The following is a 19530-nucleotide window of genomic DNA, read 5'->3' as shown; positions in this document are numbered from 1 at the left end:
TTGGTAGTGTGTTCTGAAACCGATTGTTTCTTTGACTTCTTTTATCCTAAAGAAGCATTTAAGAGAGCAAGAATTGTGTTAATTGCATCAGATATTCCCAAATTATGACCTCGTTTTAAATTGGTCCCCAACTTTCAAAACATTCTAATTACATCCCAAACTTCAAGTTTGAATTTTTGAAGTTTATATATTGCATATACAAATAATTATATTTATTCAATGTAAACATAATTTGATATATTTATTTCTTTAAATGTATATAATTTAATTAAAATTAAAGTTTTATATATATGTTTGAGTCGCAATCAAATTTTTATGTGTATAATTGTACAAATTAAAGTTGATCTATTAAATTACAAATTTAATTAAAGTTCATGTGTAATTTTGAGTTTTATCCCAATATGGGGTGGGTCTAGGTTTTAGTATTCAAAATCCTAATTCAAGCTAGCTTGAACACATCATATGTATTAATTTTTTTTGATCATTACGTATTAACTAATTTATGTCATATTAAATTTAAAAAACATTATACTATAATTTAAAATTTTAAAATATTGTTTAATTTAAAAATTTAATAAAAATGGTGATAGTAAAATAAATTTATATATAATTAGTATTTAGTAATTACTAAATATTAAATAAAAATAGTTTTATTTTAAAAAAATACTAATTTAGGTATGTTTAAATATGTCCATTTTAGTCATTTATAAATATGAATATATTTGGGCAATATTAAAAAATTATATTTGCATTGAGTTGGGTTTGAGTGATTCTCTATGATATTAATTTTATATGGACTTGGCCCAAGTTATGAATCAATATAATCAGTACCATACTAGTGGATGTACTTTTTTTTGAAAGGAAAGTACATATTCATTAGAAAAACAAAACCGAACATAACAAAAGCTCATAGGGGGAAACAAGTTAAACCTAAGTCAATAGGCTTAACCCATACATCCAGTCTTATTCGTCCCACTAATAATAGGTAACAAAACATCCAAAAGAGCCTCAAACTTATAAAGAGATGCATAAGACAAGGCCATCCGAGCTAAACAATAAGTCGACTTATTTGTATCCCTTTTCGCCCAAAGAAAGGACAGATCAGTAAACTATGAATGAAGAAAAATACATTCTTGAACAAGTAATCCAAACTCAGACATATCAACACCTTTCTTATTCAAAGCATTAATCGCAACCAAACAATTTGATTCCATAATTAAACCGTCCACATCCTTTCTACAGAGCCATAATAAAGCCTCTCTTATAGCATAAGTTTAGCTAATCTAAGATTCCCTATGTGATTTATATAGCTTGTCAAGCCTTTCAGGAACCTACCATTATGATAGCATAATACAACAACAAAAATCGTACATTGATTTGCGGAAACGAAACAACGTCAATTGCAACACCCCTTGCTTGACTCGATCGCCGAGTCTAAGCTACAAGATGCCACATTCATTGCTGGAACAACTACTGTTAATTACATTGTAAATAAATCATTCAAACATACAATCATGTCATAAACACATTCATATTATGATACCCAATTAAATCCGAGCCCTAATTGAGCTTATGAAATTTTTTTGTTATCGGAGCATTAAATAGGACCAAATTATAAATTTCCAAAATTTTGGGGCCAGCATCATGATGTCACTTCCTCCACGTTGTGACGTCACCAAACAGTTTGTCACGTTGTGACCTCAGGCCATTTGATGTCACGACGTGATTCACTGCCAACCTACGTTGTGATGAGGAAGATTGCTTGTTGAGACATGGACTCTACTTTAGGTAAAATTTGAGCCATTTGGTACCTATTTCATGTCTACCTTTCCAAAATTTAAATTTGGTGCATATTTGCACAACTTTACCTCCACAAAAATCATTCCAAACACATCGAAACACGTATAAACATCCGTAATCTTTACATCAACTATACTACTAATTCAACCACTAAACATGACATTCTAATACCATGGCATTCAAACTAATCCATTTGGAAATTACCAAACGTTTACTTAAATCAATGCTTCTCAAAACATGCCAATTTACATTCAAAAGGGCCATTTCAAATACCAAACCAGTTACCAAATCATACCATTTCAACTAAGCATTTACATTGTTAAAATCAAGCATTAGAAAGGTTTGAAACTATCATTCAAGACTCAACATGTAACACCCCAACCCATACCCGTCGACGAATTAGGGTTACGGGGCATTACCGATTATACCACTGTTCATACATAAAAATATCTTTGCTTCAAAACTCAAAAATTTTAATCACATCAATTATTCGTAACTTAATCACTTATTGAATCTTAAGATCATAGCATTTCATAAATAAAAACATATTCTGACATATATCAAACATCTCATACATAGAACATATAACAAAACAACTATTTCATTAACTGAATATCAACCTATTTTACATTAGATATTTATATAGTCAATTTTCAAATCAATTAACATACCTTTTAGACATACAATATATATATGCTATATAAATACATAACCAAAATCATATTAAGTTAAATTTGATAATTGAATATACCATCATATATATATATATAACTCATTCCATACCAAACATGAAACTATCAATTTAATAATAAATTACCAAATCCCAAGCAATCATGACATAAAGCACAAGTATTTATTTAACTCATCATTAGTCGAATATTTAAGTACATAATTAACCATATAAACCCATATTACATGATTATATATTCACAAACTTTTACATTCATAAACTAAAATTATAGACTAATTCCCATGTTAAAATTTATACATACTTAACAACGCCATTCCTTGATTATTCGGCTACCATAGTTAACCACATAAATAGTACAAATGATGCTATTCAATTGTAAGTTAAAATATACCATTTTATTGATCATTATAAAGTGATTAATTCACAACCAACAAATTCATAACATAGAACATTAATCAAACTTATAAGTAGCCGAATACTAATTTGCATTTTAATTCATTATTTAACTACTCATATACCAACACACGACATGTTTAATATATAATCATGATATCAATCTAATTCGTTCTAATTTGTTCTAATTCATAAATACTAATGCCAAATCAAATCGTGTTTATTACACTTATCATGCATTGTACCAAAATCTCACCAAAAAGAAAAACTTGTTTCTTACTAATTCGGCAAACAAAATTTAATCTAAAACACTTATTCAAAAGTTGATTATTAACCAAAGCTATATAGCCAATTCATATTCAATAAATAATCATCATATCAACTCATGCCAATCCACACAATAAAATCATACAATATACCTCACATTGCCGAAACAAACATACAACCACCACACATTTTATAGCATAAAATGCATGTCCAAAACAACCTTAAAACATGATCGAATACACAGAAGCCATAATATTATAATTCAGCCATATTCACATGGCTTTATAAATATATACAATTTCAAAATTCCATCAAAACAATTACTAGCCTATACATGTCATATGTTTAAAGTTTCAAATTTTCAAAATACCGAGATAGAGGTCGATAGTGTGACGGACTTCCTTAGCGATCCCTGAGCTCGTAATCATCTTTCAAAATCTATAAAACAAAGAACAAACATACATACATTAAGCTTTTACAGCTTAGTAAGTCATAAGCAAATGAGACATTTAATCTTATACGTAATTTAATCTAAATAAACAATAAGAAGCCATCATAATTTCATATATATATATATTTCCAATTCATAATTTCATATATCAAACATATATAATTTGCATCATTTTTACTTAGGCCGAATGCATAATGAACCATTAACATAATCAACCTTTGCTTCTACAATAATAAAAATAAACATCATTTGGCCGAATATATATATATTCACATATACATACACATAATTCACATTAATAAATGATATTATATCATCAAGTCATACATTCAACTTACCATATTTTTATAACTTGAATAAATACATACCTGAGCCTTTCTAATCTGAATTTTTATACTCGATCTTAACTTATTATAGCCCGTTGAACCATTCGGAAATAAAAAGGATACTCAAAAAATTAAACGTTTCGTACAACGCCATCATCCCAGATGTGGTCTTACATTTAATCACATATCGATGCCACTGTCCCAGACAAGGTCTTACACGTAAATCACAAGTCGATGCCAACGTCCCAGACGTGGTCTTACATGACAACACATAACAGAATTCTATGTCATGACATACGTATCCTAGATATTCCTAAGGTTCATACGGGACTTTTCGACATTGTAACTCAATCGAAACAATCTCGTAACCATTTTTCCTAAGTTTATACACTTTTGGCCAGTACAAATTATATCCATAAAATTTAATTCAGCATATAAAATTTCGTATATTCGAAATTAAAAATATTTATATGCTTATAAACTTACCTCGGATATCGACGGACGGAAATAAACGACTATTCGATTATTTTTGTTTTTCCCCTATCCAAATCCGATTTCTTTGGTTCTTGATCTAAACATATTCAAATTAAACTCATTCAAATATAATTCTACTAAATTTAACCCAAAAACACAAAAATGGGAAAATTACCATTTTGCCCCTGACATTTTGCACTTTTTACAATTTAGTCCAAATTGCACAAAACACAAAACATGCAAAATTTGCACACAACATGCTTAGGCCGAACCTTCCTCATGTTCATACCAGTCCATACATTTCATTTATTTCACATTTTAGTCCCTCAAAATTTTATTTTCATGATTTAGCCCAAATTACTCAAATTCATCAAAAAAAATCCAAAGACAAAACATTATAAGCTATCACATATCTTTTATTTTATAACAACAAATAACAAAAATCACAAACTATCATCAATAACAAAACACAAAATCATTATCAAATTCAAAAATTAAAACATGAGCTTTGTAGATTTCATAGCAACGATCTCAAAAACGTAAAAATTATCAAAAATCGAGCTAGTTAATACCTTAATCAAGCTTAGCTATGGCCGAATGTGGCTTTATTTTTCTTTTCTTTAGCTAGTTTCGGCTATTCAAAGATGAACATGCATGTATATTTTGATTTAATGTTTTATTATATTATCAAATTAATATAATTAGTAAATTAACCTTTTTATTTTCATTCAAAATCCACTAACCATTTGTTTTTATGTCCACACAATATTTAAATGGTATAATATCAACAATAATACCTCCCAATAAAAGAACAAATCAATTTAGCATTTTAACAAATAGTTAGCAACTTTTACTTTTTACGCGATTAAGTCATTTTATTAAATCGGACACTCAAACGATAAAATTAAATCACGAAAATTTCAAAGATATCAATTGACATATTATAAAATCGAATAATAATATTTAAAAATTTTTATGACTCAGATTTGTGGTCCTGAAACCACTGTTTTGATTAGGGTTGAAATCAGACTATTACACAACAAGTGCTTAACACCTATATACATGACACAAAATCGAGGTTTAAAACGGTTGAAAGACTAATGAATCAATAACGAGATAATGTGAGCTTTTAGTTGATTTGCTTGACACGTTCCAAAGGTTGACAATCTACAAGGAAAAATGAGGCAACAGAGTAACCATATTGAATGCTTAGTAAATCCATAAGAAATTATTTAACTTACCTTGACATTACAACAATTTAAGCAATTAAACGCATTGGTATATAACATGGCATCCTTATAATTTCATACGCATTTCAACAAATACAACCAATAGGTTAGTTCATTTACATGTCAAGAACTTATAATGCAAATCATATATATATACAACAATTTCCATCTAGTAACATATATCTTTCAATTCATATGCAATTTGAAAGTATATGTAATCCAATTCATGTTCATATCATTTCAACAAGTTCGTTTCTATTAGGTTATAGTTTTCTCACCCGAGAGAACCTTAGTAAACTGAAGTCAGATACATAGGACTACACTACTCACACAAGCTGACAATGATCAGGGTTGCTCACACAAGCTAACATTTATGAATTGAAAATCCGTAACAAATGCTGGATCTCATATAATCATGTAATCCCTGATTGATTTCATATTAGACCCTAATGGCATGCCATATGTATCCTAATCATTTACTAAATTTACACGGGCATTATTATTGCAATCGTATCAATCCAATCCCTGTGAACAACATATACATGTCATACCATTCATATAAACATTTCATTTTCATTTTGGTACCTTGTACCTATTCGTAAATATCATAGATTCCATACTTTGCAATTTGGTCCAATTGATGCCAAAATCAACCAATTCATATTTAAATAAACTAATAAACAAAATAAACAATTAAAACATAACATGAAACAAAATAGTAAGTTCCGTATGAATTACCTGGAAAAACAACAATTGAACAATTCTTTAATCACTAATCAACAATTTCCTTTTCACCGATTATCTTCGTTTGATTCAATTCCCGATCTATACAATAATTCAGTTCAATGTATCAATTTCAAACATCTTATAACATCCTATTTTATGCAAGAATCAGTTCCATTTCATTTTTCGAATGCCCCTACAATTTTGCATTTGATTCAATTTAGTGTCTAAAATTGAAATTGCAACATCTTTCAAATTTGAGCTTCGAGTTTGAAATTGACCTCAATTACATCCTTTTAGGATCCTCTATTATCTAAAATTACAAAAATTTCACACCAAAAAATCAATTTATGCACTTTATTCCTTTTTGAAAAAACTAACAATTACACTTTACAATCTAGTTCTTTTTCACATCTAAGCTTAAAATCAATCAATTTAACACCTATTTCTTCAAGAAGTCATCAATGGAAACTTTCAAAAACTTTAACAGTTTTACGAATGGTACATGGGCTAGCTAAATCAAGCTCCCACGACCTCAAAAACATAAAAATTACAAGAAAATGACTAAATTGAAATACCATTCAAGGGCCAAAAGTTTGAAAGTTCTTAATGTAACAACCCGTTTTTTAGTGGTATAAAAAACAATGATTTTGAAACCTCGTATTCCGATAATCAAGAAAGTAAATAATATTTATTAATATTTACAAGTCTATTATAAAGTTATATTGAGTATTGATCTGATAAATTTTGCTAATTGGTCAATTAGTTAAAGTACAAGTGGTTTGACCCTAAAGTTAGTGGTTTTGGAAAATGAGGTATCACGACTTCATTTCCATAAATTGAGCTCATGAATATTTTTTGGTATTTAGAGTACAAGGACTAAATCATAAAAATTGTCAAACTTTAATTACTATTAATTTTTATTAGTTAAAAAGCTTAAATAGCAAATGTTAAGGGAATTATGTGACAATTAGTCACTTTTTTATTATAATGGACGGTTGTATGTATGGGTTTAGTTGAAAAATAAATTTATTGTATTATTAAATTAATAATAAAATATGTTAAATTAGTAAAACATGAATGTCATCATCTTCATTTGTTCTTTCCACCGAAAATAGAAAACAAAAACTCCATTTTTAGAACTCAAAGTTAGGCCAAGCTTGTGCCATTGCATGATAAGCACTCGAAAACTCATTTTCCGTAATTTTTTTATTTTTAAGATCGTTATAGTTTAATTTAACTAGCTTGTATCTCTGTTTTTAAAACTGTTAAAATTTTTAAAAATTACCATTAATGAATTTTAGATGTTGATAAAAAATGATAGATTGAAGATGTTTAAAGATTATTTTATTAAGTGATTTTTGTTAATTTTGTATGTAGTGACTAATTTCTGAATATGTCAAAATTGAAATGAAATTTTTGTAAATTTAAAGTTTAGAGGGATATATAAAAATATAATAATTGAAAATGGAATGAAAAATGAAGTTAAATTGTGAAAATTATAATACTAACAAGACTAAATTGAATGTGGAAAACTTTATATGCAGATTCCCAATTCCAAGCAAGAATTTATGTTTTGCATTTGAATTTTGTATATAAGCATGAACAGAGAATGGACAAAATATAGCTTTTGAACAAGGGCAAAATGTGGAGCAGCATTGTTACAAGACGAACAAATGGGCAGAAAAAGCGGCTGACATAGATATACCAAGTGGCCATAGTCTTTTCTTTTCTTTTTTTTTAAAGAACTATCAATTTGTAGAAAAAGATAAAATAAATTTAAAACGATGAGAGTAGTTGGGAAAAAAGTTCTAGTTTAAATACTTTAAATGTGAATTTGATTCGCTGAGACTTGTGAGTTTATTGTTTTTAAATGTTTTCATAAGAAATTAAATAAATTTGTTTTTTATTTGTTTAACCCTTTCAAAAACTAGACCATGTCTGGTGGAAATATCGCATGGGTTGTCTAGACAGTTTGAATGATGTTGATAATGTTGTTGCTCATCGATTGACAGAGGTAGGATTATAATGGAGGCACTAATAATCTAATACTCACTTGATTGGATTGTTAGATGATGATATTTATTAATAACTAAAGGATTATGTTGGTTTTTAGTTGTTTGAAGATGACATTTATTGATAACTAAAATGATTATGTTGGTTTTCAGAAGTACCAACCTAATCCATAAATAGGAATATTCATTATCAACTTATTTGTTTCTTTTTCTTTTATTTTGAGTACTACATTTCATCTCATTTCTATAACTCACAAGCTTGGATAAAAACAAGTCTGGTGCATATTAATTGTCAAAGGTTAAAGAAGGAACCCAATGGAGGACTACAAGAATGCCTCTAAACACATAGTGGTATTGGCTTTCCCCTTTGGCACCCATGCTGCCCCTCTTCTCAACATCATCCATCAACTATCGGATGCTTGCCCCAACACCATATTTTCCTTCCTTAGCACCCAACAATCAAACAACTCAAGCTTTCCCAACAAGTTTCACAAAATCAAGCCTTTTAATGTACGGGATGGATTACCTGAAGGGTATATATATAGGGGGGATCCTAATGAGCCCGTCGAGTATTTCCTTAAGGCAACACCTGGCAATTTTATAGAGGCTATAGGTGCAGTTGTGGCTGAAACTGGTAAGCCAATTGATTGTTTGATAACAGATGCGTTTTATGCATTTGGGGGTGATATCGCAGATGAGCTGAACATCCCTTGGGTGGTGCTTTGGACGGCTGCGCCCAGGACACTTTTCGTTCATGCTGAGACCGATTTTATTCGTCAGCTTGTAGGAATTAATGGTACGGATGAATGAATGAATGCATGCATGCATGCATACATATTTTATGTATTTCTTTATAGTTCTTTACTAGCTGTATGCTTAACTTAAAAGAGTATGATTCATTTATTTATTATAATTTTGTCATTTATATCTCATGATGTGCACGATGTTGCTTGAGTTGATGAGACGAACAATTCTAAGAATATTCTTAATATTGTAGGTTCTCAAGACAAATCACTTGATTTTTTTCCTGATTTTTCTGGTATACGTGTTTCTGACTTACCTGGTGGAGTAACTTTTGGGGACCTAGATGCCCCCATGGCTGCAATGTTGTATAAAATGGGATTAGAACTGTCACGCGCTACTGCAATTGCTGCAAATTCATTCGAAGATGTAGATAATAAAGTTGTCAACATGCTTAAATTAAAGTTCAATATGTTTCTCAACGTTGGTCCCTTCAATCTAGTATCATCAGTTTCTAGTTTCACAATTGATGACTCGCATTGCTGCTTGGATTGGTTGAGCAAGCACAAACCATCATCAGTGGTATACATCAGCTTTGGAAGCGTGGCAACACCACTGCCCCACGAGCTAGAAGCATTATCGGAGGCCCTAGAGGAAAGTGAGTTTCCATTTCTTTGGTCTTTCAAGGGAAATCCTGAAAAGCAATTGCCACCAGGGTTCCTAGAAAGAACGAGGTCGAGAGGGAAGATAGTTCCATGGGCTCCTCAACAGAAAATACTACAACATCCGTCGGTGGGGGTGTTTGTAAGTCATGGTGGATGGAATTCAATCTTGGACAGTATTGTCGGAGGGGTTCCTATGATCTTTAGGCCATTTTATGGAGACCAAATATTGAACACTCGAACTGTGGAGGTTGTATGGGGATTTGGGTTGGGGTTAGAGGGGGGAACATTGACAAAAGAAGGAACAAAGAAGGCCTTGAAGTTGATACTGTGCAGCGAACAAGGGAAGAAAATGAGAGAGAAAATCGGAATTCAAAGAGAGCGGGCTTACACGGCAGTAAAGCCCAAAGGTAGCTCAGTTGAAAATTTCAAAACACTAGTAAAACTTGTCAGTGACATCTAGTTAAGTGATCAAGTGCTTTAAGAGTGAGTTTGGATGGGCGGTGTGTTTACCTGTGGTTAGTGTAAAAATAGCGGTGGCGGTGAGATTAGATACTGTAGTGATACTGTAGTGTGAGACAAAAAGTAAACTAAACGCACCACACCGCACCCAATTGCCCATCCAAACCCACGCTAACTTTATGTCAAGTGTTCAAGATGAACATCATTTTAGGTTCCCTCCCAAACCGCATTCACCATTCTATTTGTGTTTGATGCTTGTCTCGGTTTAGGGTGGGTTTGGATGGGTGATTGGGTGCGGTGCGTTTAGTTTACTTTTTGTTTCGCGCTACAGTATCTAATCTCACCGCCACCGCTGTTTTTACACTAACCGCAGATAAACTCACCGCCCATCCAAACCCACCCTTAGTTTCGGTATCCTGTGCCAAAATTTTGTTTTATTAAATTAGTCTTTGAGGTTAGGGATTGCAGTTGAAGCCTTTCCTCTGCCAACTTTTCTTTTAAGGCAAACCATTTTTTTGTATGATGTGTCATAAAAAAATAATCATGAGTGAAGTCATATGATAAATAATAATTAAATTAATATGAGATAATTAATAAATAAAAGAGTTTGATCTTTGTGTGATCTCTTTTACTCAAGTGATTGAAACTTTAAAAGGAGTTACCTCTAAGCTATTCTATACACTCGCAAATTCATAAATCTAAAAATTCTTCAAAAAAAAATTTTACAAACTCGAAACTTTTTTAAAAAATATCAATAACACCATATCAATTACAATATATCGTAACTTTGTTTTAGCCCAATGCCCATTCCTATACCCAAACCCAACCCATTACATTTAAACAAAATAACACAATCCAATCTAACTGATTTTACAAAAATCCCTTCCCAAATAAAATATTCAATTAATTGAATTTCTAAATTAAACAAAACAAAAACCTAACCCATAATAAAAACTATTGATGCAACATCCCAGTTAGCCAATCATTGTTGATGAAACTCCAGTCAATGCAATTACTGTTAGTTGCTTGGGTTGTTAATTAGTTAGGCTATTGGGCTGTTATCACTTGGTTTCCACCGACTTTAGTCTATTGCTGACTATAAATAGGTTAAAGTAATTGTTATTAGTAAGTTTTGAGCTTGATTTATTCATAATGAGATCAGTTTCTTTCTTATTACTTTGTTCTTGATTTTCGTTGATTCTTATTGTTTTTGTGATAGTTCATCATGGAATCAAAGCTTCTTGTTTGTGTGCTGTAATCCTTCGAATGGTGCTTATTCTTCCTAATTCTAGCTTCATGGCCGTTGAATTCGTTGTTACGTTAAAGGTGAACTGGCATTCACCACCATGTTGGTTTTTTATCTAAGAAAGAAAAGATGGACAGATCAATTTTAGCAATCAAAATTGACTGCTTTATTTATTTATTTATTCCAAATCATATGTTTACATACAAAGTATACACTTAAATAGGAAAATTTTATCAACTACTACTTGACAAGTTGGCATGTCTAGGTACATGGGATCACTCATTGGTTGATTTCTGTATAGCCAGCATCGATTACATTAACCTATCAAATTAAAGATAAATAAAATAATTTGACAGCTTTTTAAACAAGTTGACAACTTTGACTTGTATCAAAAGTTTTGGACAGTTCGCAGTTAGACTGTCCGCCACTTTGGCTTTCACTTAGATTGTCCGCCACCTTGGCTTGTACTTTGGATTGTCTGCCACTTTGACTTGCACTTTTGCATCTCGTCAAGTGAGAGAGTTGTTGCATGGATTGCCAATTTCTAACATTCCTCCTTGGCCTTCATGTTCCAGACATCGATTTGGTTTCTCATACAACTTTTTCAAAATGTGCAGGCTCCAATACTTCTAAGTCACATCTATGAGAAGCTTCAACAATAAGCCTAGTGCCTTTAACAAGAAGATCATCAAAGCCTTTATCTTCAGTTTCATCTTCAACTTTGGCCATCTTTTCAACCAAGTCTGACTTGCACAGCTGACTAAGGGACTTATAGTGCACATGTCCTTGTCTTTTGTGCCAAATATGTGATTTATCCACTGAACTGGTATAGGCTCTTGAGGCTACCAAGTTCCAGTTCAACACAAAACTTCTATCATTCATTGAGACTGTAACAACTTCTTGTCCCAAGAAGTCTAATATAGTGCAACAAGTATCTTTAAACACAACATTATAATTTCTCTCAAGCAATTGATGAATACTAAGGAGATTATGATCTATTTCAGGCACTAAAATAATATCTGAAATTACTTTAGTACTTGATGGCATATTGATCAACACATCACCTTTGCCTTTAGCCTCAATAAATTGGTTATTTCCATTTCTGACTTTTGAAATGCAACTTCTGTCAATCTTTTTAAAGATGCCTTCATCTGAGGTCATGGTTGGAGCATCCACTATCTATCAACCAACCTTTTGCGACTCTGCTTCTTGATATAGAGCGAGAGGAAGTAAACATATGCTCCTCTTGAGCTTGTCTTTCATCAACAGTCTGAGCTTGAATATGGTTCTGCTGCTATTGTTGTTGTTGTTGCCCCTTATCCTTGCATACCCTCTCTATATGGCCAAATTGTTTACAACTTCTGCATTGAATGTCTAGTCTGAACCAGCAATACCTTTCCAAATGAGTGGTCTTTTTGCACTGAGAGCATAGTGGAATTTTCTCCTTGTCGTCATATCTCTAACTTTTCGCTGTCTTGTCTGTGCAAACTTTCTTTCCTCTGTTATTTGAGGAGCTTGAGCCTTCCATATTTCTTGCTTGAAAGGCTCCCTCAACATGCTCCTCATGCCTTGCAATTCTCTATTTTTTTAGCGTACAGGGCATTTATAAACTTCGATAGAGAGATTACAGATAGGTCTCTCAAATTTTCAAGAGAGGTTATTTTGTATTCGTACCTCACAGGAAGTGTAGTGATTACCTTCTCAACTACCCTGCTATCAGGAAACTGATTTCCAAGCAACCTTATGTTGTTTACAACTGAAATGATTCTGTCAGAGTACTGTTTAATAGTTTTGGACTCCTTCATCTTCAGGTTCTCAAAATCCCTCCTCAAGTTGATAATTTGTTGCTGCCTTGTCTTGTCTGTACCTTGAAACTTTTCATTTAGCTTATCCCAAGCTTGTTTTGGAGTCTCACAGACCATAATTCTGGTGAAAATTACATCAAAAACATCATTCTGAACACATGAAATTGCCTTGAATTTTTTAGCACGATCATCACTATGCTGCCTAATCTGTGTTATTGTCGAGTTGGCTCTCAACGGTGGTGGCTCTACATCCGCATTCACAACCTCCCATAAGTCATAAGCTTGTATGTATGTTGCTTATCCAAATATGGTAGTTTTCACCATTAAAGACTGGTGGTAGAGGAGGTGTAAAACTAGCTGAAGACATTTTAGCAAAAAATAACAAGACAAGGGTTGTTCTTTCTTTCTTAACAAATTAAAGGCCCTCAAATATGACTGACTCAAGATACAAGTTGTTGGTTTTTTATTTAAGAAAGAAAAGATGGATAGATCAATTTTAGCAATCAAAATTGACTAGTTTTTTTTCATTCCAAATCATATGTTTACATACAAAGTATACACTTAAATAGGAAAATTTTACCAACTGCAACTTGACAAGTTGGCATGTTTAGGCACATGGGATCACTCATTGGTTGATTTCTGTCTAATAAGCACCGATTACATTAACCTATCAAATTAAAGATAAATAAAATAATCTGACAGCTTTTTTAAACAAATTGACAACTTGTTGGCTTGTATCAAAAGTTTCGGGATAGTTCGTAGTTAGACTATCCGCCAGTTTGGCTTACATTTGGACTATCCGCCATTTTGACTTGCACTCTAGACTATTTGTCCACCATTTTGGCTTGTATTTGGGCTGTCTACCACTTTGACTTGCACTTTTCCATCTCATCAAGTGAGAGAGTTGTTGCATGGATGGCAATTTCTAACACAACATACGAGTGAATGGCAGTCTTGATGAAGGGAATTTTTTGCTGTGGAAACAAGTAGTCTTAATCATGGTGCGAAGGCTATCTTGATGATTCTATTATTGTTTCGGCAAAAATGGTGCCAAATGTTGATGGGAAAAGTGGGAAATAAGGCATATGCAAATCATATTCAGCAAGACTGCGCTTTAGCATCCTGGTTATTGTTGACGGTAAGTCCTCATATTTTATCCCAATTGGCTGCATCTAACACCTCTAAATCTATTTGGAGTACACTGTTGAGGCTTTTTCAACTCTATCCACAACAAAATTGTGAGCCTTCATAACAAACTAAGGGCAATGCGCAAGAGAAATTTGGTTTTGAGAAAGTTTGTTTCAAGAATCAATGTGACACTTTGGTCGTGTTGAAGTTAGTTCCCATGCAACAAGCTGAACTTCAAAGATGGCCATGCACAAGAAGGGTTAGCAAGCAGTCGAGCCTTGCTGTGAAGCAGCTGAAGCTTAAAGTTGTTGTTTTACTTGTTACATTTAGTTGTTTTAATCCTTTTGTAATCTAGTTCATTTTGAACTTAGTAGGTAAATGTTTTGATGTAATTTTGATGTTAATTGACTGAACAAATCAGCAAAGCAACATGTACAAGTTAATTTTCAAGTTTCAATGTAAATTAGTGGTGTTAGGTAGTTGATTAGGTGATAACTTGTTTGCTTTACAAGTTGACTGATATATGTAATAGCTTAATGCCTTATCAGTGTTGTTAATGAAAATATTCAGCTTGTTTTAGATCAAACTATCTCTTTTCTTTTCTATTTTTCCACTTGCAAATTTTCTTTCTGCTTTTGCTTCTTTTCTAAGCCACGAGGCTTGCTGTTCAAGCAAGAACAAAGAAGCTTACTACTACCTTAAACACCAACAATTGGTATCTAGAGTTGTATTTTTAGAGGACCTGTTGTAGTTCAACATCAGAAACCATGGCTTCATCAGGCTTTTCACCAGCTGCACCACCAGTTTTCAATGGTGAAAGTTTTCACATATGGCTGGTTAAGATGAAGACTTACCAGAAGGCCTTTGATCTGTGGGAAGTTGTTAACACAGGTGCTGAGCCAGCACCATTGAGGGCCAATCCCACAGCAGCTCAAATCAGACAACATGCTGATGAGAGGGCCAAGAGGCACAAAGCCATGTCCTGCATTTAGAATTGTGTGTCAGATGTCATCTTCACCAGAATTATGGCCTATGAAACTCCAAAACAGGCTTGGGATAAGCTCATTGAGGAGTTTCAAGGCACAAAGAGGACAAGGCAACGGCAGCTGTTGAATTTAAGGAGAGATTTCGAGAACTTGAGGATGAGGTAAGAAGAAACAGTGAAGCAGTATGCAGATAGAATCATGGCAGTGGTCAACAGCATAAGGTTCCTTCGTGAGCACTTTGATGAGGCAAGAATAGTGGAAAAAGTTCTCTCCAGTTTGCCTGAGAGATATGAAGCAAAGATATCCTTTCTAGAGGACTCAAGAGATCTTGCTAGTATCTCTTTGACTGAGCTGAGTAACTGTAACACCCCTAACCCGTATCCGTCGTCGAATTAGGGTTACTAGGCAGTACTGAACAAAACACAACAATCTCAAAATCAATGCATATACATTATATATATTATTTAAATATAATAAACTTAGTCTAATATTAAATATGTAAAATGTTAAACTTCTATTCTAACCATTTTTAATAAACAAAGACATTATAATCCAACTAGTAAAGACATTACAAACTAGCAAATCCATAAGAAAATAAACCATTTTCATATATATATATTATAATCACTTACTCTATTACAAAATACGATCCACGACTCATTTATCTAGTCTGTACATGCCATATTTAGAATTTAAACATTTTAAATACCGAAACAACAGATAGGGTGATGAACTTGCTGACGGTCCCCGAGCTTGAAGCTTGATTTTTTTAAACTATAAAACAGAAAGACATAAACAAATAAAGTAAGCTTTTATAGCTTAGTAATTAAGTCTATAGCATACCCAAAAATATAATAATTAAATATTACATCAATATTAAATAATTTCCTGATTCCATAAATATACATTGCAACCTTCACATGTCCTATTATGTAATACTTAGAATCAAATATACATACACATCAATTGTGTATAACCGAATGCTTATTTATATACGTATATATTCAATAATTATTAAAATCGAATATACATATGTATTTATACTTATACATTTAAATATCAATCTAATATAACAGAACACATCTTTACTTGTCAAATTACAAATCACTGGACGCATAGAAACTAATAATTATATATATACGAAATGCATATATATATTCATATGCTTAACAAATATAAAGATTGAATAGGCACAGGTATTTATCATAAACATATAACTAAAGGTATATGTGTACTTACCCTGTACATATACTCAAATATAAATATGAATATATTAATCACATTTCATAACCCATCATGCATATTTGTATATTAATCATAGATTTTAACCTAACTCATACTTAAACATAAATAACTGAATGCTTTATTGATTAACAATTACTTGCAAATAAATAACCAAACATATTTATGTTCCCATATGCGCATAAGTATATTTCTTCAAATTCTTATGCCAAAAACACATATATTAACATGTATATACCTTTCAATTACATTTAACAAGTGCATAGATATATACATAAATTTTTCAACTACTTAGGTTAAATAAAAGTGCAAACTCCTTCAAATACTTGAGTCTATACAACTCACACATTTTAGGCATATTCACCGGCAACTAGCCTGCTAGGTTTTTTTTTTTCGAAGCCTGATTCAATTCACCGGCAATTAGCCTGCTAGACTTAAAGTCTGAATTATTTCACCGGCATAAAGCCTGCTAGACATAAAGTCCGAATAACTTCACCGGCCTTAAGCCTGCTAGGTTTTAAACCTAAAAATTGCAATTTCACATATACGAAATACTCCTCAAGTAATTCTTTAAAGTAATCACATAATTGTAAAATATCATATTCAAACATAAGAGAGTTTATAAAATCCTATCTTCAATTCAATTCAAGCATTTGTAAATTGTATGCGCACACATATATTCATATACATTACTACTTAACTAAATTAATACAAAACTTTACATACCTAAATACACTTATTCGAACCTAACTAAACATATATATAAGTATACGTTTGATGCTATCCATATATGTATATATTTAAATATATACTTAACACTTAACATTGAATTATATTAAATACCTATTCGAATGTAAACATATATGCATCAATTCATATAGAAACACCCATTCGAAATTTCTTATGCATATACAATATACATACCTTTAATCAAACTTAAAAATTATACATAATTGTACATATACTTATTTTCGAAACTTATTTTGCATTTATAATCCCCATATCACCAACTATTTTCAAATAAGTCATAAACATATAAATATATATTGAAATATTTAAACAATGTATATACATATATCTATGTAATATTCTTCATTATGTTTATTATCAAAACTTTATAAACATATATCCTTATAGCCGAATATAGCTTACACACAAATACTATCCATATTTCAAGTCTATTCAACCAAAGTAAACTTGATTATAAATCAACAATAATTCAATATAGATTCATACACACATATGTATACTAATTTAGTTCCATTTAGTAGCTAGTAGACTTACCTCGGACGGTGAAAAGTCGAAACCAGACGATTAATCGACAACTTTAGTTTTTCCCCGATCCAACTCCGATTTCTTTGGTTCTTGATCTAATTATATTCAAACATTCAATTTAATCCAAAAACACATAAATGGGTAAATTTTCATTTTGCCCCTAACATTTACACTTTTTACAATTTAGTCCCTATTGGATAAAACACAATATACACAAAATTTGTTCACACCATATAAGGACCGAATGTAGCTATTGTTCATACAAGTCCTCACATTTCATTTATTTCACATTTTAGTCCCTCAAAAATTTAATTTCACATTTTAACTCTAAATATTCGATTTCACCAAAAATTTAAATACAAAACATATTAATCTTTCACCTATCTTTCATATTTCATCAACAACTAACAAAATCTCAAGCATTCATCAATGGTAAAACTCAAAATCACTATCAAATTCTAAAATTAAAACATGGGCTAAATAATACACGAAACAACGATCACAAAAACATAAAAATCATCAAAAACCGAGACCAAAATATACCTCAATTAAACCAAGCAATTTCCGAAACCCTAAAGGCCATGGTTGAGTTCTTCTTAGCTTAGTTTCAGATTTGGAGAAGATGAATGACACAAATTTTGACTTTATTTTAATTATAAACCTTAATTTGTTAATTGACCAAATTAACCTTATTCTTATTAATTTATAAAACATATATACTAAGGTTAGTAATGTAATATGCCACCCACTAACTAGTTTATGGACTAATTACTATTCAACTCCTTCCACTTTAAAAGACAACCTCATTTGAGTACTTTTAAAATTTTAACCTCTAAACTTTTATTTTACGCGATTAAGCCCTTTTTATCAAATTGAGCCTTCAAACTATCAAATTTTCACACGAAATTTTCACACATATAACTTAAACTGCAATAGACATTAAAAACATTATAAAAATATTTTTCTAACTAGGATTCATGGTCCCGAAACCACTCGTCCGATTAGGGTCAAAATTGAGCTGTTATATTAACACTTTCTATGCTCAGGAACAAAGAAGAGCTAGCAGGGCTGAAGACCATTAGGAAGAGGCTTTTCAAGCCAAAACTAAAGAGGCCTCGAGCACCAATGCTCATAAAGGAAAAAAGATCTGGAAAAATAGGCCTAAGCCTGATGCTGCAAGAAGCAATGGCCAAACCTGCAGGCATTGTAAAAGGGCTGGTCATCTAGAGGAAAGATGCCTGTTTAGACCAGATGCACTATGCCAACATTGCAAGAAGAAAGGCCATGTTGAAAGGGTTTGTAAAAACAGAAACAAACCAAGGCAGAACCAATTTCAGTAGCCAAAGGCTAAAGCTCGAGTGGCTGAAGATAGCAGTGACCAAGAAGAGCAAGTTTTTGTTGTTTTCTGCTTAGTTGCTAAAAAGAAGTGTTTAAAAGACTGGCTATTAGACAGTGGCTGCAGTAACCACATGTCACCAGATGCATCCTTGTTCAAAACCTTGGATAGAAGCTGCAAAACCAAAGTCAAGGTTGGAAATTGTCAGTTCATAAAGGCTGAAGGAAAGGGGGATGTGTTGATATGCACTCCCACAGGCAACAAAGTCATCTCGAATG

The 19530-nt window shown here is 31.9% G+C and overlaps 1 protein-coding gene across 1 annotated transcript; it reads left to right on the top strand.

The window, feature by feature from the left end:
* The first annotated feature begins 8684 nt into the window (after positions 1 to 8684).
* On the top strand, positions 8685 to 10235 carry LOC107899989 (flavonoid 3-O-glucosyltransferase). The gene is made up of 2 exons (XM_016825721.2): positions 8685 to 9165; positions 9367 to 10235. The coding sequence occupies exons 1-2, from the start codon at positions 8685 to 8687 to the stop codon at positions 10233 to 10235; spliced, it is 1350 nt and encodes a 449-aa protein (XP_016681210.2).
* The last annotated feature ends 9295 nt before the right edge of the window (positions 10236 to 19530 follow it).

This window comes from Gossypium hirsutum, chromosome D06 (genome assembly GCF_007990345.1).
Source record: "Gossypium hirsutum isolate 1008001.06 chromosome D06, Gossypium_hirsutum_v2.1, whole genome shotgun sequence".
NCBI lineage: Eukaryota > Viridiplantae > Streptophyta > Magnoliopsida > Malvales > Malvaceae > Gossypium > Gossypium hirsutum.
The sequence above is the reverse complement of the archived record's forward strand: the minus strand, read 5'-3'. Positions and strand labels throughout refer to the sequence as shown.